The 24,166-nt window shown below is 42.3% G+C and overlaps 1 protein-coding gene across 2 annotated transcripts in view; it reads left to right on the top strand.

The window, feature by feature from the left end:
• The window catches only part of LOC122549671 (RNA-binding motif, single-stranded-interacting protein 3-like), a 1,362,397-nt gene that overhangs the window by 1,155,866 nt on the left and 182,365 nt on the right, over positions 1 to 24,166 (top strand). For both annotated transcript variants that reach the window (XM_043689502.1, XM_043689500.1), the window contains exon 7: positions 22,643 to 22,800. In XM_043689502.1, the coding sequence (XP_043545437.1) occupies positions 22,643 to 22,800 (158 nt within the window). The remainder of the gene's footprint in view (positions 1 to 22,642; positions 22,801 to 24,166) is intronic.

Raw genomic sequence — 24,166 nt, forward strand, 5'->3', positions numbered from 1 at the left:
AGGGGACTTATCTATTTTCACTCTTTCCAGAATTTCCGACACCTCTTCCCTACATACCTCAAAGCCGTCCATTCTAATTAATTGTGACTCAGTATTCACATCGGCAACAATGTCCTGTTCCTGAGTGAATACTGACGAAAAGTATTCATTCAGTGTCTCCCCAATCTCTTCAGCCTCTACACGCAACATCCCACTACTATCCTTGACTGGACCTATTCCTACCCTAGTCATTCTTTTGTTCCTTCTTTTATTTTAAAGAAGAAAGGTTTATTGCGAGGGACTTGAAGAATAGGAATAAAGACATTGTCATTTGCCTTCCCATTTGTCTGCTGTATCTGCATGCTCACAATTTTGCATTTCTTGTACAAATATACCAACATCAAATATTCTACTTTTTCATTCTTACAACCAAAATAAATAACCTCACATTGTTCCACACTGTACTCCATCTGTGACCTTGTTTGCCATTCACTTAAGAATAGATTTTGTGAAGTTTACAAGTGCAGGAAACATTGTGCGTGGGGTGATTTAATTAGGTGTGGTGCACCACTTCATTTTCCCAACAGCGTGTTGAGAAAGTTAGTGGCACATTGAACACTACACTGGCCTGGAGTGTGCTCATAACTTGTAATTTATTTGCATGTCATGAATACTCATTTGTGCCAAGTATTTTTCAATACAGTCCTACTTTCATTGACCGAGTCAGTGGAACATGCGCATCTTACGGCACCTTCTTCACTCATCTTGAAAGGTGGAGTACACCTGGCAGCATTATACAGTCGTGTCTGTGGTCAGCGATTTTCCCTTTTAACTGTGTAGTACAAGGGAGGGCAACAGAAGAATGGATTCTTGTATAGGAACACTGGAACTTGGAACAGGAGTAGAGCCTTCAACCTCCAGAGCCTTCTGTGAGATTCAAATAAGTTATGGTTGACCTGCATCATTACCGCAATTTTAGGGGAAAGATACAAACAGAACCTAAGAGGCAGGTTTTTCAGTCAGAGGATGGTATGTGTATGGAATGAGCTGCCAGAGGAAATGGTGGAGGCTGGTATAATTACAGCATTTAAAAAGCATCTGGATGGTTATATGAATAGTAAGGGTTCAGAGGAATATGGGTCACATGCTGGCAAATGGGACTAGATTGATTTAGGTTATCTGGTCAGCATGGATGAGTTGGACTGAAGGGTCTGTTTCCATGTTGTACATCTCTGTGACTTTATGACTCTATAAGAGTCATGAGCAGAAAGGTGGTACAAGTATTTTCAAAATCAAATTTCACTCGACCACTGCGGTGTCATGGTGGCTCAGTGGTTAGCACTGCTGCCTCACAGCACCAGGGGCCAGGTTTGATTCCACCCTCAGGTGATGGTCTGTGTGAAGTTTGCCCATTCTCCCAGTGTCTGCATGAATTTCCTCTGGGTGCTCTGATTGCCTCCCACAGTCCAAAGATGTGTGGTTTATGTGGGTTTGCCATGCTAAATTGCTCATAGTGTCCATCTTAAACCTATGCCCTCTACTTTTGGATTCCTCCACACTGGGGAAAAAATTCATCTTATCCACAATTTTATAAACTGCTATGACGTCATACTTTAGCGTCTGATGCTCCAAGGATAATAGCCCCAGCTTATTCAGCCTCTCCCTATAACTCAAACCCTCCATTCCTGGCAACGTCCTTGTCTGCACCCTTTAAAATTAAACAACATCTTTCCTATAATAGGGAGACCAGAAATGAAGGCACTATTCCAAATGTGGCATAACTAATGTCTTCTACAGCCACAACATAGCCTCTCAACTCTTATAATCAATGAACTGACCAATAATTCCAAGCATGCCAAACACTTTCTTCAGTAACCTGTCTGCTTGTGACTGCACCTTTAAAGAACTATGAACCTGCTCCCAAGGTCTCTTTGTTTGGCAACACTCCCCAGGATGCTACCATTAAGTGTACAGGTCCTGCCCTGATTTGCCTTCCCAAAATGCAGCAACTCACATTTGTATAAATTGAATTCCCAACAGCAAGCATAGGCTGAACCAGTTGGTGCTTTGAGTAGCTAAATTTTAAATTTCCTGTCCGATTTATTGTCAAAATGCTCTCTCTGGGTCTGCTAAACTCCTAAACTCTGTTTTTACCTCTGCTCTGTCAATGCTGAAACTTTTCATTCCAGACTCAATTTCTCAGCAATATAGTCAGATAATAAGATGAGACATGCGGCTTTTTAAAATTACGTACAAAATGGCAAATAGTTTGCTTGTTTTAAATTGAGTTGTCCTTTAATATTATCAGCAGGTTGCACATTGTTTTTCATTGTTTAAAATAAAGACTTGGGAACGCTGACAATACTGAACGGTTTCAACAGAAATGACATATTCAAACTGCATGCTCTTCAATATTAACAAAAGATTGTCAGGACTGTGTTAGAAGCTGGAACACAGCCTCAGGCTTCGAATGCCTGTATACAGTGCCCAAACTTCTTATCTTGTGGTTTTTGATGTCACCTTAAAACTGAGGTTATAAACTTGTAGCTACCTATTCTATATTATACAATACAAAGGGATAATTCATATTTCTACACAGCAGGAAAAATACTGGAACTGTTCTGTAATTGAAGCATGGAGATAAAGGGGTCTTCAGTTAAAGTGAATCCATGATATTACCACGAAACATACTGAGGGCATATGCTCTTCTCTTGCCTATTTGAAAGTATCAAACACCTTTAGTAATCCTCATCTCCCTAAACTTCCTTTTTCTCTCAAATATATGAATTGGTGCAGCGGAGGAATGGTCTGAGGTAGAATCCAGTTACACCCACAACTTAATCAGATAAAAAAATTCTTTTCCACAGTCTGATTGCTAAACATATTGTCTAATCATTAGACCAATTAGTATTTTGTATCTCCTTTTTCAACTTCATTGCAGTCAGTAAGAGATGATTGTCCTTGTTTGTGGAACTGCAATTTGACAACAAATTTAAAATCTCAAAATACAGCTCTATAGTTCTTACTAATTAACTAAAGCTATGAACAATACATGATGGATCTCCAAAGCCTTCCTTTATGATGAGGTACCTGGCTCATTGACACAGATGAAAAAGATTTTATGGTCTACACTTTCAACAAGAAAGTTATCTGACTATGGATAAAGACTCTGGAAATCCACTGTCTTTTACATTGACTTTTACTCTTCCAACTTTTTTGATAGCCGATGCCCACAATTTTTCACAGTGACATTGACTGTCAATTTGATGTGTGGTTTTACAAAAATGACTTTGAATATATCTAACACCTCTCTTCTCATGAAATTTTACCTGTACCAATCTCCTGCAGTCATTCTGGAGATAGGTTTTCCTTGGCAGTATAAATGAAGATGTCGAAAAGAGTCTATAGAATGTTATGTACTGTGTCAAGTTGAAATTTTGCTGCATCATTTGAGTTTTAATGATCAAGTGGAGAAGAACCTGTGGAGCTGTCATTAAGATGAATGTGCCAGGCACATTGAGGATTAGGAAAATAGAGGAACAGCTTGTGTGTTCATATGAATAAGCTGCCGTATACTCCCAACCAAGTGAGATGCCAATGGTTGAAATGGTAACATCGCTTTTATTGTGAGATGCTGCTGAACTGGATTCTAATAGTGAGAGGGTTGGGTTGAGTTTTATCCCAATTCCGTTGGTGGGGTGTTACGTGGATGGGCCATAAAACAGGGGACATGGAGTGGCTACCTGCCTGTCAGCTGCCCTTGGTTTCTTTACCTGTGGCGAGGGAGGATTTCCATGACCTGCTCCATGGTCTAATTGAGGCCCTTAAATGACATCCCAGCCTGGTCCAGTCAAACTCTCAGGCTCGCTTTACATCCCAGCTGCAACGCTGCATGCCTTCCATTCAACACCCCTGGAGCTCCAGACACAGTTATCACCTCAACTGATGTTGCTGCTGGTTAAGTGAGGAGCTAGGTTCCCTGTTGGCAAGACAGGGATATTCTCAGCCTTAAGCCAAGAAAACAGCATTGATTGTTTACTAGCTGTGAGCTGAACTGGATAAGCATGGTGGCTCAATGGGTTAGCAGTGCTGCTTCACAGTGCCCCGGACCTGGGTTCAATCCCATCCTTGGGTGACTGTCTATATAGAGGTGTCTGCGTGGATGTCCTCTGGGTGCTCCAGTCTTCTCCAACATTCCAAAGATGTGCAAGTTAAGTGGGTTGGCCATGTTAAAGTGTGCAGTCTGGGTGGATTAGCCACAGGAAATGCAGGGATGAGTCTGGATAGGATGCTGTTTGGAGGATCAATGTGGATGTGATGGGCTGAATGACCTGCTTGAGCGCAGCAGGTCAGGCAGCATCGAAGGAACAGGAGAATCGACGTTTCGGGCATAAGCCCTTCTTCAGGAACGTCGATTCTCCTGTTCCCTAGATGCTGCCTGACATGCTGCGCTTTTCCAGCAACACATTTTCAGCTCTGATCTCCAGCATCTGCAGCCCTCACTTTCTCCTGAATGACCTGCTTCCCCACTATAGGGATTCTATTCTACTGACTCTGAACTTTTACATGAAATGCTGGTTCCACCACTCCAAGCATCAAAATCAGCCCATGATTTTTGAACGTTGAGTTCCAAAGAATGATTTTTGATTAGATTCAATTCCCTACAGTCGGCCCTTCGTCCCAACAATTCCACACCAACCCACGGAAGAGTAACCCACCGAGACCCATTTCCCTCTGACTAATGCACCTAACACTATGGGCAATTTAGCATGGGCAATTCACCTAACCTGCACATCTTTGGACTGTGGGAGGAAACCGGAGCACCCGGAGGAAACCCACACAGACACGGGGAGAATGTGCAAACTCCACACAGGCAGTCACCCGAGGCTGGAATCGAACCTGGGTCCCTGGTGCTGTGAGGCAGCAGTGCTAACCACTGAGCCACCAACGTTCTGAAAAATGACATCACCCAAAAAATATTATGAGGGGCATGGATAGGATAAATAAGCAAAGTCCTTTCCCTGGAGTTGGGGAGTCCAGAACTAGAGGGCATAGGTTTAGGGTGAGAGGGGAAAGATATAAAAGAGACCTAAGGGGCAACTTTTTCACAGAGGGTGGTACGTGTATGGAATGAGCTGCCAGAGGATGTGATGGAAGCTGGTACAATTGCAACATTTAAGAGACATCTGGATGGGTATATGAATAGGAAGGGTTTGGAGAGATATGGGCCGGGCGCTGGCAGATGGCACTAGATTGGGTTGAGATATCTGGTCGGCATGGACGGGTTGGACCGAAGGGTCTGTTTCCATGCTGTACATCTCTATGACTCTAAGAATGAATAAGTGTAGATCCCATAACAGGGTAGAGAAAATACACTCGATACAGTATGCTGGAGTTATATCAGAGTAGCAGACAGGATAAGTGGGCACAAGTTCATGTCATGAAATGACAAATTTAAGACAGATATCAAGAAATATTCCTTTATGCAGAAGGTGAAAAAAAGCTGGAATAATAACAAGGCAGAATGATTGAGATTAGGATGCAGGAGACATTGAAGAAACTGATGCTCTGTTCATATTCAAATTGTTCATATAAACAAATGGATCATGGGGGCCTTCTTCATCTATCTGGTCTCTCCAGACGTTTCTGGAAAATTGTATAAGTTCTACAATTTGTAGAACTAGACTGACAATTTCAAACCCTTGGGTATCAATTCCTTTCTTGTTTCATTATGAATAATTATTATGTATTCCTCTAAAAGTCATGTGCAACAAAATTATAAAATATATTTCTGTATGTAATTAAAAATAATAAAGGAAACCATTTGCTGGGGTATTGGATCTATAATGGAAGGTGCCACTGTGTAATGCAATCAGATATCTGTTTACAAGGAATGTGCTCCCAATTCTATTGCCTCTAGTTGGCAATGGTGCGTTAATGTCGGTGCTTTGCTGAGAAAAAACAAATGTTGTGGCTTGGACTTTAGGATTGTTTGAGGCTCTCTCCATGCCAACTATTATTTTTGTTGATGGAAGGATGGGAAGACTTGTATTTCACTCCTATATGTTTCACGGAGGCAGCTGCTTCCTCAACTCATGTCTGACTTCAGTGACCCAGGTGTGTGTTACGTGACCTTAAAACTGTTAGGAGCAATAGCAGAGCTCTGAAGCAGGCCTTTCATCCAGCTGGCCTTCAGAACTAGCAGCCTTTTCAGCTTCACGCAGCCCAACTCCCAGAGAACCAGGCACCTTGGAATGAAAGGCCACTTCCTCCTGGGTCTGGTTTGTGGAAATTCCCGACTTTACACTCCTAATCCAGGAGTGAAAGTGTGAGTGTTTGTGGTTATGGATTGAGGATTAAGAGAGAAATAATGTTTAATGGAGTGTCAATGACCAGCCTGATACCTACAACTTGCAATGAACCCATACTAAGGCCCAGGATCATGTGAAGGCACATATTGGTGGCTTTGATGTTCCAATATGTGTGGACCTGAATTTTATGGTCCACAGATTTGACATTTTGCTAAAAGTTCATGTTAAAGAGATAGAAAGAGTAAAAGAAACAAACTGTTTCAGTGAACAGCAAATATACACATAATGTTGCATGATGTTTGGTTGGTGAGCTCATCACTGGTTATGAATAAATAAAACAAAACAAATTTGAGATCCTTGATTAGTAAAAGTGTAGGAGTGATGGTAGCAATTGGTGATATTGCAATGCAGCGAGAGTAAGCAATTTAATCTCTTTTTCCTGTTCTGTGATTTAACTAGATTGGGACTCTTAACTCTGTTTACTGACCTATTTTCTGCATCCTTGACACCCCTCCGAACAAAATAATAAATCTCAGCTTTGAAAGTTAAAATGATCCCAGAATACACACAATCTCTAGGGAGAGAATTCTACATTTTTGGGAACTGTTGTGTGAAAAAGTGCATCTCAACTTCATTCTTAACTGGACGAGCACTAATTTTAAGATTGTGATGTACAATTGTGGACTCCCTCTCCGTAGGAACTATTTCTCCTCATCTACCCTAATGAATCCCTTATCATTTCAAACATGTGAATCTTCTAAGTTCAAGTGTTTTGGGAACTGTGCAGCATTTCCCGGTTACTGTTACAAAGGGGTAGTTGCATGTCACATGAAAATGCAGAGCGTATGTAATTAAGGGACATGGCAAATCTTTATAATGTTCAACTTTTTTCAGGTTACAGTTTGATTAGAAGACAGACATGCATAATCTGTTTAAACAGACACATATCTTTTTTTTCCTACTAGTAAAGCCTTTATGAAACCACCTGTCTAGCTTTATTAATTTATTTTAATTTAGCTGCAGGTGTCCATGCGTATCTCTTAGCTCAACAGTAGCATCTCATTAGATACTGTCCACCCCTCATCCATCATAGTAAAACGGAGCTTCCAGAAAGTGAAATTCCACTTTTACTATAGACAGTCATTTGGGGACATAGCTGAATAAATATCAGCCATTCCTGATCATGTTCTGACCCCATATTATGCAGAGAGACAAGTATATCCAACTCACTTCCTGCTGTAAATTGCTGTCATGGCAAAAACATCGAAAAATGTTTTGAGTGACAATCACTGGTTCAATTAGCATTGATGGAATGAAACCTTGCAATAAAGTTTCAAGATTTCTGTCACAGGTACGACAGTACCATATTTTAAATTAAATTGTCAGTAAATGTCCCAGTTCCAGAAGCAGTTGGAAGGGTATCACTATTCTTTAGGAACTCTCAAATGATAAATTTTGTCAAATGGATTCTGACAATCCCAGTAAGATATTTCCAACAGTTAGCCCTTACCTAATAATTTAACTATCTCCTTAAACAAAATGCAGCAATTTCACAAGACAGCTCACTACCACCTTCTCAAGGGCAACGAGGGATGGGCAAATTACTGCAGATGCTGCAATCCAACTGAAAATAAAAAGATGCTGGAGGTCACGACAGGTCAGGCAGCATCCTTGGAGAGAAAGCAAAGTGTGGATGACTCCTTATTAGAGCTGATGAAGAGCTTCTCAGCTCTGATGAAGAGTCATCTGGACTTGAAACTTAGCTTGCTCTTGCTATGGATGCTGTCTGGTCCAGCATTTTTTGTTTGCAGCATGGGCTGGTAAGCCAGTGATGCCCACATCCCATGAGTGAATGAATTTTTTTTCATCGTTTGAACAGCAATCCTTGTTACTTGATCAAATGTTACTTGATTAATTACCAGCCTCCCCATGATCTCTAAACTTTGGAAAGTATGGAAACGACAATAATTAATAAATTAAACATATCTGCCCGACCTTGGGTTATGCTGTTAAATATTGAACAGGTTATTGAAGTATAATGGATAAGCAGTTGCAGTATATAACCTAATAAATAACAACAGTTTTAAAGAACACAGGAGAGAAATTGGTTTTTGATGGTCATATGAAGAGGGCAATGGCATTTTGCACCATACACAATTCTTTTGACATTGATGCTAGTCACGAAAATAAGCAGCTGTGGAAGAGGAGACGCAAAAGGGAGAAATTGGCAGGATAGTAGAATCCACCAATAGCCTATAGTATCTCACTCAAGTTGCAGAGACCATGTTGCTAACACCGGTTAGTAACATCAGAAGTAGGAGGAAACATCATCCATACAACCCCTCGAATTTTTTTCATCATTCAGTTTGAACGTGGCTGATCCTCTACCTCACCATACTTCCCACTCCCCCATCACCACCGCCCCCCATCACCACCGCCCCCCCCAACCCCTAACACCATATCCCTTTATTTTCTGAGTGACCAAGAATTCATCTCAGTCTTAAATGTACTCAATGGGAATTTCCAAAACCCTCAGGGGTAGAGAATTTCACACATTCATATGTCTTTGAGTGAACAAATTTCTCCTCAACGCAGCCTTAAGTGATTGACCCTTTATCCTGAGGTTGTGACTACATCCTCCACACATTCTAAATTCCTCAGCTGGGAGAAACAGCCTGTGTGTCGGCCCTGTCAAACCCTTTTGGAATCCTGTACGTTACAGTGAAATCACCTCTCATTCTGCTTGACTTTTGACTGTGCTGGAGGCTCAGTTCATGCAGTCTGGGAGAATCTTTTGAATTCTGAACCATTGCCATGCTGCCTCCAATGTAGGTAGATCCAACCTCATGTAAAGTTGCACACAGTACTATAGGTGTAGTCTTCTATGCAAGATAAATAAAGCTTCCTATTCTTGTGCGGGATTCCACTTGCGATAAAGACCAATATACCATTTGCCTTTTTAATGGTTTGCTGTACATGGATTCATGAGATTCTGCACATGCTAACACTGATGCATTACCTCACTGTTGATTTATATGTAACTGGTAGAAATGGATTTTAATGCCCTGATAGCCTACTGTAATGAATGGTAACTCTCTGACTTACAAGCTTCGATCCTGTAACTGCAACCAGAACTCTTCCCCCCCCCCCACCTCGGACAAAATGCAATCAGGCTCACTATTTTGAACATGCCTTATCGCCTTCCCTATCCCGTTGGATTCTGGTTTGGACTCAAGTCTGTAGGCGGCCTCTTGTTGGGGAATAGGCCCGATGATTGGGACACTTCTCATGGTCATGAAGAAGGAGAATGGAGAAGAAGAGAGTGCAGTTTTTTTTTGGAAATGTATTTGAACACTCAAAGCGGAGCAATGGATCAGTGCTTTCCTTTTTGTAGTTTGCTCAAAATTGGCTGAGTAACAGGAAACAGAGAGTAATGGTCAGAGAGGAAGCTGAAGAAGGTTTTTCAGTGGAATTACCCAGATGCAGGGACTGTTGCTTTTCCTAAGTTTTGTTGTATATATTGTTTGCAAATGACCTAGATCTTGGTGGGCAGGGGGCAATTTCAAAATTTACAAGACTTGGGAGAATTGTAAACTGTGAGGAAGGTGGTGTAAAACTTCAAAAGATCATGGTGAAGCTGAAGGTGTTAGTTGTTGGGTGGCAGATGAAGTTCATGCAGAGAAGTATGAGGTGGTACATTTTGATTCAATGAAAATGGAGAGATAGTATAAAACACATAGTAAGATTCGAAAAGGTGTGCGGGAGCAGAAGAACCTATGTGCACATGTACAAAAGTCATTGAAGGTAGCAGGATGGGTAGAGAGAGCAGTTAATAAAGCATACAGTTGTCTAGCTTCATTAGTAGGGGTACATAGTACACGACCAGGGAGGTTATGCTGAACTTACAGAGGATACTGTTAGACTTCTTCTGTAGTATTGTGTACCGTTCTGAGCACCACACTTTAGGAGGAACATGAATGCACTGGAGAGAGTGCAGAAGTTGTTTATGAAAATGGTTCCAACATGGAGAAACTTCAGTTATAAGGATTCTTTGGAGATGGTCATTGTTTGCTATTTGTGTGCCATGAATGTCACTTGAACCGTTACTTGTAACATATCAGCCCAAGCCTAAATGCTGCATTTGGGCATGGACTTCTTTAGCATCTGAGGTGTTGCAAATGGTGCTAAAACATTATACAATCCGCTGGTGATGGAGGTGATGTCATTGATGTAGAAGCTGAGGACAGTACCCCAACCAGCTTCTGCAGCCATGTTCAAAATGATTGACCCCCCCCGCCCCCGCCCCGCCCAACAAAAACAACCATCAAATGTTGAGCTCTATGATTTCAACCATGTTTCCCATTGCCTGCGGTTTTGCTAGTATTTCTTAAATCTGCATTTGGTCACATGTTACCATGCTATCATGGCAGCCACCCTTACCTCCCCTTGGGCTTCAACTCTTTTGTCTATGTTTGGACCAATACTATATTGAGGTCAGGAGATGGGTGGTCTTGACAGAACTCAAACTGAGCATCAGTGAACAGGTTATTGTGGAGTAAATGCCATTTAGTAATACTTTCCATCACTTTACTGATAATTGACAAAAGACTGATGGAGTGGTTAATGGTCAGGTTTGTCATGTTTTTGTGGACAGGCTGCATACCTGAGCAATTTTCCACACTGCAAGTAAATGTCAGCAATGTAAGTATACTACAGTAGCTTCATTAGGAGTTCTGGAGCACAACCCTTCAGATTATTACTGGAATATTGTGCGGGTCCATAACAGTTGCAATACCCAGAACATTCAGCTATTGTTTGTTTTCATGGAGAGTGAATCTAAATGACCAAATCTGGCAGCTGTGCCGTTGGGGACCTCTGAAGAAGGACACAATTGGTCGTCCAGTTAGCCTTCTGGCTGACCATTGTTGATAATGCTTCAGCTTTGCCTTGTGCACTGATGTGCTGGACTCCCCATCATTGAGAATGGGAATATTTATGCAGTCTCCTCATCCAGTGAGTTGTTTAATTGTTCATCACCAGTAACGACTGGATGTGGTCGGACTGCAGAGTTCAGATCTGATCCGTTCTTTGTGAGATCACTTGGTCCTGTCCATTCCATGCTGTTTTTGTGACTCAACATGCCTGTTTTATACATTTCACCAGGAAGACACCTGGTTTGAATGTACTATGATTTGGAGCAGTTAAGACATTGGCATCATTCTTGAAGCTTATAAATGAACATTCCAATTCATGCTGAGCAGTCATCTGCTAAGCATTTAATAGTATTAACTTTAAAATAAGAGTCTCTCACTTGGTGAAATTGTATAAATTTGATTTGATTTGATACTCGTTTGTTAATTGTGACTATATTCTGATTGCCTTGATCTTAACATTCACAAAAGCTTTTAATAATTACCAGCAAACACAACACAACAGCACCACTACATGGTGATGGCGTATGAGAGTAAAATGAAGTCACTATGGTATAACCTCCGATTCTTGAGGAAGAATTGCTACCAATGTAATGGAGAGTTTAATTGCATTTATTTATACGTACGTGGTGCAACAACTTCAGGCGCTAGACAGCTGCTAGGTAAAATGTTGAGATTCAGAAGTTGTTGTCAGAGCTGCACTGCTGATCCAATAGCTTTGCACTGTCTAACTCACCATTTAAAAAGTGCCAGTAAAGGTTTGAACAGCTGTGTTAGCAAGATAGATAGGAAATAAACATACCACAAAGCATCAAGTCTTGTCCATTTCACTCTAAGTCCCCTTCGGCTATGGAATAAGTGTTAACCACTGTCAAAATCAATTTTTTCTGGTACTGAAAACTAATTAAGTGTTGAGAGCCTCATGTTTTTCCTTCAGATTTTCATTGTTGGACATTTTAAAACTGTAAAATGGTACCGTTTTCAAAAATTATCCTTACTTCTCCTTTCTATCTTTCTTCTCTGTCCTTTAATCCGACCTTTGTTTCTTTTTCAGTGTGTTTAAATATCTGAAAATCAAATGGATTAGAAATTTGTTGATCTCGTCTGAAAGAAACATTGTTGGCATAGTGCAAAACAAGACTTCAAAGCCATGTTTGACTGACAGCAGTTGAATTTTGTTTTGTTTCACCGTTTTAACTTCTCATTTTTGCTGTACTGCGGAAGAATGCAGTTACCAAGGGATACCCAGACTCATAATCACTCCAAATGTATGAATGGCTAAGGCTCACAGATGAATTTGAAATAAATTGGGATTCTGCATTTTTTTATCAATATAAAGCACACAGGCGTTTGGACCTGCTGTTTCATTTATTAAACCCAATATAACATGAGGGTGACCCAAGACTACTTTTATATTCTTCTCTGTGGGTGTTTATTGATGCCAACTGGTGGAAATTCTTCACATAGCTTTGTATCACTCATTCTCCAGTGGTGTGTATTTAACCCAAACACAATGTTGTTAGATTTTCAATGACTGTTGTGGAATAGCAGGGAATCCAACTGTGTTTTTTTTTATAAAAATATCAAGATTTTCTTCGAAGTGAAGCTTTTGTTCAGAGTTTTACGCGGCCAAAGCTTGACTCAGAAATTGATGTAAAATGCTATAACATGGACCGCAGTAATAACCATTTCAGGAGCTGTCCCGATAATAACAATGCAGAATTTGCTGAATAACAACACTTGCCGCACAATGTACACCACTATCTGTGAGCAAATACACCTTCAACTTGTTGTGAGGAAGAGCCACTATGTGGGTTACAAATAGCCTGCATTTACAAAAATTTTATGGGTAAGCATGAATAAGTCTAAGTAACAGGGCACAGCAGGTCAGGCAGCATCTGAGGAGCAGAGCAAGTTTCGGGCAAGAGCCCTTCATCACAAGATGCTCTTATATTTGCCCGAAACGTTGATTCTTCTGCTCCTCGGATGCTGACTGACCTGCTGTGCTTTTCCAGCACCAAACTCTCGATTCTTATCTCCAGCATCTGCAGTTCTGACTAAGTAACAGGGCAGACCACTGTATCTGGACCATTTTGGACGTCTGATCAATCCTTAATGTCGGTATGTCATTTTGCCGACCTTTAATCAGTTGTACGACTGGCTGTTTTTTTTCTTAATTGAGGATGATCATATTCCTGACCCTGAAACATTGGACTTGATAGAGACGATAGCCTACTGGTATTATCGCTGGACTACTTATCCAGAGACCGAGGTGTGTACTGTGGATCCAGGTTCACATCCTGCCATGATTGATTCATTCATTGAATAAAACTCTGGAGTCCAGAGTCAAACCATGAAACCATTAGGAATGGGTGTAAAAACCCCTCTGCTTTACTAATGCCCTTTACATGTGAATCCAGACCAACAGCTATGTAATTAATGCCTCGCTGCCCTCTGGGCAGTTTGGGATGGACATTAAATGCTGGCCTGGCCAATGATGCCCACATCCTGTTAATGAATTTAAGAAAACCTCCCAGTGTCAAAGTGTCCATCTCTTTTGGCAATGAATCCCCCCATCCCCCAACCCTGCTGCCCCTACAAATCACTCACTGACTCTCTCTCACACACACACACACACACACTATCACACACACTCACTATCTCACACACACACACACACACACACACACACAATTTCACACACACACACTCTATACTTCTTGAATGACAGACCTGTGACTGACTTCAAGCAGCCCCTGGACCTGACTGAGCAGGCCTCTGACTTGTATTTGCAGCTCCCCAACTGAAGTTCTGTGATTCACCTGACTGCTGGTGTTGACCCAAAAAAACTTAGCATTGCCCACTTCCCGGACTGTACTCTGATAGCTACCCTGACTACAAGTGCACCAAGCAGAGAGCTGTGTGGACTGTACCCATGATTGATGGTTCCGGGTCCCCTGAGCAATTGCGGCCACCACTTGGCTACTCTGAGAGACCAGCCCCCACCAATTTCCAACCTGCCCATTTGGTTGAAACAATAGGCAACGTATTTGCCACGTACAAAGCCACCATGCCCTGTAGGTGCAAGATTGATGTCTCAGACTGCCTACAGAAAGATGCCTCCCAGACAGATCTCTGCTGACCAGCAGCCTGGCTCTCTGTGCTAAAGAGCACTTCAGTACAGTAGTACAGATACCCTTTGGACCTGGTTGAAATGCCAATGTGATAACTGCTATGGCAAGCCAAGGCAGGGATGCCGTGAACATGCAGGTAGGTGCTCAGTGAGCCACAACCTGCTCCAATCCTTAAGGTGGTTCACTGTCCAGCTTTCAAACCTAGTTGCTGGTGGGCCATGCAAAGTGAGTTTGTACTTCATAGGCAGATTGCAAGAGGATCCGAGAGGTGCCATGATGTTTCTGAGGCATCAGCAAATGCCATATGCCAGTGTCTGTGGGCGAGGGTTCCAGTGGATAAAGCCGGTGGGTCGCACCCTGAGCTGCAGTTTGGGCGCATGCAACATGGAGGTTGCTCAGAACAGGTGGTGCACTGAATTTGCCAGGCACCTGCTCTGGCTTTCCTGGTGAGGTCTCTCCATGTCTGGCTTGTTTGCTGAGTTTGGTAAGAAAGGAAGCTGAATCTTAATGACGCAAGTTGGTTGTTAACAAGGTGTTTAACAAATAATAATCCCGCTTAGTTAATGACTTATCTCTGCCCAAAGAGAAACTCACTCTGCTGCTCGTGAGAAACATAAGTGATGGAGTGAGGTGATCCGGATGTCAAGATGGGCCTTTCCAGACTTCTCACCCAATTCTGTCTCAAATCTCACTATAGCCCACGTTGCTCAGACCCTCATAAGTTTCCGTTCTTCTTCATTTTACAATTCTGTCACCTTTTGGACTTTTGCCTTGATTTACTGAAAGGCTGTGTGCGATTTTGGGTGGAGAGAAAAAAAAAAACAAAATTCCTCCTCATGCAAGACATCCCCACTTTGGAAAGATTCTGTCACCAGTCACTGGCCAGAAGATGTTTGCCAGGAATGTACTTTCCCAGCAAGCAACAAGAGAATATGCAGGAGCAAAGCAAAGGTCACCAGATTTTTGGCAAATGCACATCTTATAGGCCATAACTTCGATGGTCAATTTGAGTCACTGCCCTTCTTGGCAGAAAGTTGCCAACTCCAGAGAGCCAATTCGACATTTTGTTGTGTTCGGCCAAGGGTGGATTTGAATCCCAAACCACTGCTACAATCTGCACGCTTCACTGACTTTTTCAAATATGCCAGCAAATTATACTGAGATCACAAGCAGATAAATTAGGGGGGATTTCACTGTGAATTAATGTTTGGCAAAGATCTTCAACAGCAACTGAGGACAAAAATGGGTGCAGGATCTCAACGTTGGATTACTGTGTGTCATCCTTTATTTCCCAAATGAGGTGCAAACTTCAGGCCACTTGCTATTTGAATGAAGACAGCACCAAGAGTGCTACTGAGTGGCTGCATGACCCTGAGAGGTGAGCACCAATTGAAACTAGCCTGCATCACTTTTAGGTGTTCTGTTTCTGTAGTGTTGTGGTTGTTATACATGTAAGAGGCCCTCAGTATGAAACTAACCAGAATCATTTGTCGCAAACTATCAATGGCGCCATGAAGAAAAATTGCTTCACTTAAAACCAGTCTGCACCTCTTAAAATGTGAGGGGGTTTTGTAAGTAGGACAAATGCTGCATCCAGTTCTGAAAGTTAATTTGAAAGGGGAAGCACTGCACAATTTCAGCAGGAAGCTGGATCCAAGGTTGAATAAACCTGCACAGGAAGACTTGATGCAGGAAGTGGAGAGAGAGGGAGAGATGTTATCTGTATGTGTTTCCCTCTCCAATACTTTATGAAGATATTGGTTGCAGGCGGCTGCAGAGGTCAGTCAAGCCACCTGGAACTGGATGTAATCCTGCACGAAGTTCAGTCAGCTCACAATAAACTCAGTCAGTATATCTTCAAAAGCTGAATCCTGTCAAGTGTATCACTAGCCTCTCTTGCTGCTGAATGTACCACATCCCTCTCACTCACCTATCAATCACAACTGATACTGAATATTCATCACTCCAGCTTCCTCTCACTCTTAGCACCACTGTGAGTCTTGCACCCACACTTTCAGTTTGCAGACACTGTCAGCTGGGCAAGCTGTTTCCACCAAACAGATTACATGATGCTCAGTGACGCAGCTTCCTGCCTGTTACAGGAGAAGGTGGTGCAAAACTGGAGGTAGTTGGCCCTCACTGACAGGGTCTATATGTCCTGAACCCTATGGAGGTGATGATCCATGGAGCATTCATTGCTGAAGTTGTGACTGGCAGAGAACCTGAAACTATAAAAGGTGATGGTACCCCTGTACCAAATGCTCTATCATGGTTCCTGCTTCCCTTTCATCCCTCAGTCTCTCCCAGTTTACAGGTTGCAGAAGATGCACACCTCTTGCTCTCCTCTCACAACGTTACCCTTGTACCTTTCTCCTTCACGTACGAGAGTTGGAACATGGCCAGACAGAGATGGAAGAACAAAAGGACAGTAATGAAGAAGGAATACTGCCACTTGATTTCATATCTGCAGCTGCCTGTTCAGATACTGATCCTGCTTCATATTTCAGAGAGTGACATAAAGATGTAGTTTTCATGCGGTGAGGCACCAGGCACGAGTGGCCTGCACTCTGGGCATGGGGCAAGGGTATCTTGCAGGAGGGTCGCATGCATTCTGCTGCAGAGGACTCAGAGCATTGACATACCTGCCAGAAAGATTGCAAGGAGTATGAAGGAGGGAGGGAGCATCAACCTTGAACAGAGCTGTGCTCTGAACACATAGGCCATCCTTTTCCAACATGAAGGTGGTGAACCAACCACGGTAAACCGTGTGCTGGCCAGCAACTCCATTTCCTGCTGATATGATGCACTTTAAAGCCAAGCCTACTTTAAAGCCAAGCCTGCTTTAAAGCCAAGCCTCCAGTTCCTGCTACTCAAGGATGTGTGCTGTATACTGCACTACAAATCAACAGCTCTCTCCACCAACCAAACATCACAGTCAGGTCGGGAGACCAAACGCAGACTCGTGGACTGGTTCATCAACTAACTCGGCCTTCCAGTGGCCATCCACTTTAATTCCCCCTCCCACTCCCCTGGCAACATGTCCATCCTTGGCCGCCTCCACTGTCAGAGTGAGACCAAACAGAAACTGGAGGAACAACACCTGATATTCTGCCATGAAGCCTACAGCCCAATGGTCTCAATGCTGACATCACCAGCTTCAACGCCCCTCCTCCCACAGCCTTATCCCCTTCCTTCTGCTCCCTCCCCTTCCTTCTGCTCCCTGACCTAACCTAACCCGTGCATCTTCCTACTCACCTATCTGATCCACCCTTCCACTGACCAATCACAATAACCCCCTAACTGCATCCCATCTACCTTTGCCCCAGCCCTAACCCGGTTCCCTCTATTTACTTCTGGGCACCCCTCCTCCCCTCCAGTCCTGACAAAGGCTTTTGGCCTGAAATGTTGACTTTCCTGCTCCTCGGATGCTGTCTGACCTGACACTTTCCATCCTCACATTTATTAACTCTGGCTTCCAGCATCTGCAGCCCTTACTGTCTCACAGACTTGTCAGTCAATCAGTCATCAGCACAGCCTGCATTACCTTCTTCCCACCTCTTTCTGCCCCTTCTCAACTAGTTGTTGTCTGGCTGTTGGCAAGAGCAATGTCTTCATTACAGAGGGACGCAGCGAGTATAGTGAATCTTGAGACTTGCGCTGCAGAGTACTGCAGGGTTTCTTCACAAGAGCCTGAGAGATACTGTAGAAGCAGGAGGATGCTGTAGGGGCCCATGACCATGCCTCACTATTCATAACAATCATGACTGACCTTTGACTTTAACTTCACTTTCTGAGCTGCTCCCCATTCTCCCTGAGAGAGCAAGAATCTCTCAAGGGATCATCTGGGACAATGCATCCAATAATTCACAAACCTTTGAGTAAAGTCATTCCTCGTTTCATTCCTAAACAATCGTCCTGTTATCCTGAAACTGTGCCCCTGAGTTTTAGGTTCCACAACCACAATCTCTCAGTGTTTACTCTGTCAGGGCTCTGCAGGAGCTTACTTGTTTCAATGAGATCGATCGCTTCCCGTGTTCGAAGCTCGAGAAATTATAGGTGCGATTTGTTCAGACTCTCACCATCGGAAATACCTCCTGTCCTAGGGGACCAAATCTTGTGAACCTACAGTGTATCAGAGTGCTTGTGGCAGTTCAAGTGTTCTTTTAACAGGCCCGTGGTCTGTTCTGTGCTAATTGTGTAGCAGCATGATGCCCATTACATACACACTGCCCACATGAACATGGATTTTGTACTGGAGTTATCAACCCTTATTATCCAGTGTTAGCCTTTTCATTTCATACAGGGATCCAGTCACACTGTAGGCTTCAGGGCACTATGGCTATCACCCGTGTTGTGGTTGTACAGGATGTTGGTGGGGCCTCTTCTGGAGAACTGTGTCCAATTCTGGTTTAAAACGGATGAGAGAGGGTTCAAAAATGATTTACAGGATTAGATTAGATTACATTAGACTAGATTAGATTACATTACAGTGTGGAAACAGGCCCTTCGGCCCAACAAGTCCACACCGACCCGCCGAAGCGCAACCCACCCATACCCATACCCCAACATTTACCCCTAACACTACGGGCAATTTAGCAAGGTCAATTCACCTAACCTGCACATCTTTGTGACAGTGGGAGGAAACCGGAGCACCCGGAGGAAACCCACGCAGACACGGGGAGAACGTGCAAACTCCACACAGAGAGTTGCTGGGAATGGAGAGTTTGAGTTATAGGGGAAGGCTAGTTAGGCTGGGGCTGTTTTCATTGGAGCTTGAGGGGTGACCTTATAGAGGTTTATAAAATCATGATGGGTATGGAGAAGGTGAATGGCAGGTGTCTTTTGCTGAGGGTGGGGGATTTCAAGACTGGGGGATTTCAAGACTGGGGGATTTCAAGACTGGGGGCATACTTTTTAAGATGACAGGAGGAAGATTTAGAAAAGACATGAGGGGCAACCTTTTTACACAGAGAGTTGGTCATGTGTGGAATGAACTTCCAGAGAAAGTGGTGGATGTGTATACAGTTACAGCATTTAAAAGAGATTTGGATAAGTAGCATGAATAGGAAAGGTTTGGAGGGATGTGGACCATCAAGGGCAGGTGGGACTAGTTTAATTTGGGATTATGATCTGCCTAGACTGGTTGGACCAAAGAGTAGAGTGATGCTGGAAAAGCACAGCAGGTCAGGCAGCATCCGAGGAGCAAGAAAATTGACGTTTCGGGCAGGAGCCCTTCATCAGGAAGGCCCTTCCAGGTGAAAGACTCCTGCCCGAAACTTGGATGCTGCCTGACCTGCTGTGCTTTTCCAGCGCCACTCTAATCTTGACTGTAACCTCCAGCATCTGCAGTGCTCACTTTCGCCTGGTTGGACCAAAGAGTTTGTTTCCGTGCTGTATGAATGTACAGTGGGGAAGGAATGTTGTGTAAAATCTCACAGCTGATGTGCGACTCCTGAAAAGCAGTTTATGTGCAGCCAGTAAGGTATGGCTGCAGCCTCGAGCAGTCTGCAAACCTTTCAAAGCTAAATGCTCAGTGCACCTGCTTCTCTCCAGAGGAGAGAATGAAATGTATTCCCTACTTATGGAATACGGATTCTCAGGGTCCACCTTTATCAGGCGGTGGTTAGGAAACTGGGAAAGGTTCCAAGTATGTTCTGCTCCAGCCATGAAGGAAGCTTATGTGATGTTCATGGTCACAATCACCATCTCAGCCAGTGACAGAGTTGTCTACTTTCTGCTCTGAGGCTACAGTTGCAGCTGACGGAGGTGGTATATTCCAGTGAGCACGTCCTTACTGAAGTGAAGATATTGTGTTCCTACCAGAGGTTGAGGTCCAAGTATTGCTTCCTCAACACAGCTGCTGGTAATAGTACCCTGTAGAGAGCCTTTCCTACCTTCCACCTCATCCCTCTTCAGGAAACTTGCCCTTTCCACTCCTGTCATGTCTGTTTATTGACAGAAATGTGTCATTTTCCCAGGGGGATGATGACTACTGCAGCATAGCAAAGAGCAATCTTTGGTGTCAGGACAAAGCCTTACAGTGTGTGCGACACTACACCCCAGGAACAGTGTGAGGTGGGGTGAGTGTTGGATGGAGATGGTGTGAGAAACCACAGAACGCCTGTAAAATTGCAATAGTTATCAATCATTAGCTAACCTTCCATTAGTTGATGATCTTTTCAAATAGCATTTGCAAAATTTCATGCTGCTCCTAAGCAGGTGTTAGCCAGCTGTGCAAGGTTAAGAGAAGGTGCTAGCAGGAACCTTGAGCACCAGAATGGCAGCACTGATCTGAATTTACATGATTACTGATGTCATGATCTGCAAACTCCAGGGGGTGGTCAGTGCGCACCACTGATGCACATACCAAGGTGGTGTTCCCAACCCGGATCACACCAGTAATGGGTAGGTGCACTCTGGATGCCATTTTGAATCTCTAAGACCATGCTTTGAATCCTAATTTTGAGAGTTTTCTGTTTTACCATTGAAGTGTTTTACAATTTTGAGTATCTTAGAGAATGTTAAAAGACTTTTAGTGCTTTCAAAAGCTGCTTAATGAGACTTTGCATTTTAATGCACAGCAACTGTTACCAATTACTGGGGTTTAATAAGCTTAGGAATGTGGTCTTTCCAAATGCTGTAATTTATTTTGCAATTTAAGTACTTTCTCAAAAGGCCCTCACAAAACACTTTTGCTGCCTTCCTATTTCAACTGTTCTATGGTAATTAAGGCAAAAATTGAAACCTGAAACATTTTACAAACACATAATTGTCTCTTCTTGATATTGTGATGGTTATAATGTGTAGAATTTACAAGGCAACTTCTTCGCTATTTTGAACTGTAGTTGTTAAGTCGTTCTGTTGTGTAATGATGCAGTCCTGTTGATTGCTTTGCTGTTGCCAATAAAGCAAGAAATTCTGAGAAGTCTTCTGGATAATTTGAATCCAAGAAATGTTATTGTTTTCTTACCTTGTTCAGGAATCCAGGGCTGGGGCCATAGTTTAAAAATTAGAGCCAACCTTTCCTATTTAATTGAGGGAGCTGTAGCTGCAAAGGTTGGTGGATGATTGGAATTCCCTTCCACAAATGATAGTTGATGCTGGACGAATTGTTCATTTCAAAGCTGAAATTGATAGGTTTTTGTAAATCAATAGGTCACAGTCACAGATCTGCTGCAATCTCATTGAATTGCAGGAAAAGTTCCAGGGGCATAATGGCTTACTCCACTTCCCACATTCGAACAAGTGATTTGTATTTTTGTGTGTACATATGTGTGTATGTTTATATCTTTGTGTGTATGCCCGTGTCTGTGTATGTGTATGTATGTGTATGTGTCTATGTATACGCATGTCTGTGTTTCTATGACAACAACAAAGTTTGCATTCAAGAATGAAATGATATCACCAACTATATATTAGAGTGTATATATTTCATGATCAGAAACAAGTCATCTAGGTTCTATGAGTAACAAATAAAGAACTAACTCATTGCAAAAAAGAACTTAATCAAACAATTATTAACAAATGGTTTAAAATGTCCAATAATGTTTAATTACCCTTCTTAAAAATAACTCACTATTCATTCACCACCAATCTGGTTTAGGGTTAAATATAAAACTCTGCAAAGTCTCATTTGAAAAGTACTTTCGGCTGAGTAACAGTTAATTTTAAAAAAAAACTTTTTTTCCCAGTTTGTTTAAAATACTGGTTTGCAGCTGAAGTCACATTGGTATGAGGTTTCTTCCTGGATCAGTTATAGCTGGTTGAATTCTCTTTCTGGAGAGGATGGTGACAATTCAGCTGACTTCTTGTAGCGATGAGAACTTCCAGAGGTTTTAAACTCACACTTTGATGAGAGAAGTTTCACTGAAAGAGAGAGAGAATACAGGCACAATCTCTCTCTGTGTTCGAAATCAAAATGATTTTTTTGGAAAGTGTTCTTTTAATATAAAATCAAGCCAATGGTATTGCAAATTAATATTTCAGATAACAAATCATCATAACACTATTAATGTATGAATGCATACATTTTGGTTCAAAACAAGCACTGCTAACATGCTTTGAGCCAAGTTTTAAAGATGGTAATGAAATGTGGGTAGTGTACACCATTGTATTTTATTGAGATTGCAAATTTACTCATGATTGTTTTTGATTGGTTTGAAATCACATTTTCATTTTAATATCTGGCTTTGGTTTCTGGTGGTCTTATTTCTGTCTATCTGGAAATCGTAGATAGTCTGCATTGAACTGAAAATATTTATGTCATACTTTTCTTCTTTCTCTGCAGCAGCAAGAACAGGACCCAACCAACCTGTACATCTCAAATCTGCCGATATCCATGGATGAGCAGGAACTAGAGAATATGCTGAAACCTTTCGGCCATGTCATCTCCACAAGGATATTAAGAGATGCAAATGGAGTAAGCCGAGGGGTGGGATTTGCCAGGTGAGAGACCGGGTCCAATCCTCCAATAAAGCCATAAAAAGATAAATGCGGTATAATTTTAACTAAAGCGCCTGGTGTAAATAAAATCTGGATGGCTGACCTGCTTGTGTCAGTTTGTCATTGGGCATGTCATATGTTCCTCTTTCTCTGCACCAGCGGGAACAGGATCTTATCAACATGTATATTTTGAAACTGGCCACATCCATGGATGAACAGAGACCCCCAATTACCCCAAAATATCAGCAAAGCAATAAAATCAGATTGACAATGATGGACCTGTTCCATACAAAACACAGCAGGAATAAATTTCTCTGACAATTCAACAGTCATCTCAGTAGAACCACTACTGTTGCATTGTGTGATACTAAAACACACGCACACACAGAGTAGGTTGTGTTTAAGGGTATATTTTGTGTATGCACAATGTTAAATGAAAATTCTTTCACTTCTACTATCTGTGTTACTTAACTCTGTGATCTGCCTGTATTGCTCACACAACAAAGCTTTTCACTCGGTACATGTGACAATAAATTCAATTCAATTCAATTCAATAAACTGCCGTTTACTTTTAAAGTTACGTAGTGAACTATCAGTAAAGCCAAATTCTGTCTGTGCATCTGTTTCATTTCTAAAAAAAATGTGCCTCAACCAAATGGACATATAGTTGTATGATTCTTGTTGATTCAGCTTAAGGCAGGTCAGCCACAGATCAATGGGTGGCAGGGTGGCACAGTGGTTAGCACTGCTGCCTCACAGCGCCAGAAACCCGGGTTCAATTCCCACCTCCAGGCGACTCTCTGTGTGGAGTTTGCACATTGTCCCCGTGTCTGCGTCGGTTTTCTCCGGGTGCTCCGGTTTCCTCCCACAATCCAAAAATGTGCAGGTTAGGTGAATTGGCCATGCTAAATTGCCCGTAGTGTTAGGTGAAGGGATGAATGTAGGGGAATGGGCCTGGGTGGGTTACGCTTCGACGGGTCGGTGTGGACTTGTTGGGTTGAAGGGCCTGTTTCCACACTGTAAGTAATCTAATCTAAAAAAAACTTCATTGGCGCAGAAATACATGTCTACAGATTAAGACTGTTGCACTTGAGTGCATGTCTATCAGAAAAGAACAAGACAATGAAAATAACCACATCAAAATCACCACATTAACATCACAGGATTGACAATTCAGTGCACAAGATGATTATGGATAAAGAAGGCCATTTGTATCAAGGTGTCATTAATTCAGACAGAACCTAATACCATCTGTTATATTGTTTTGGTGTTTGTTAAATTATTTCAGGGATTTTGCCTCACTAACTTGTCTTGGACGTGTAATCCAATTATGATTACATCTGTGTGAAGTTTTTAAAAATATTGTTTT

The sequence above is a fragment of the Chiloscyllium plagiosum genome, chromosome 5 (genome assembly GCF_004010195.1).
Source record: "Chiloscyllium plagiosum isolate BGI_BamShark_2017 chromosome 5, ASM401019v2, whole genome shotgun sequence".
In the NCBI taxonomy this organism is placed as follows: Eukaryota; Metazoa; Chordata; class Chondrichthyes; order Orectolobiformes; family Hemiscylliidae; genus Chiloscyllium; species Chiloscyllium plagiosum.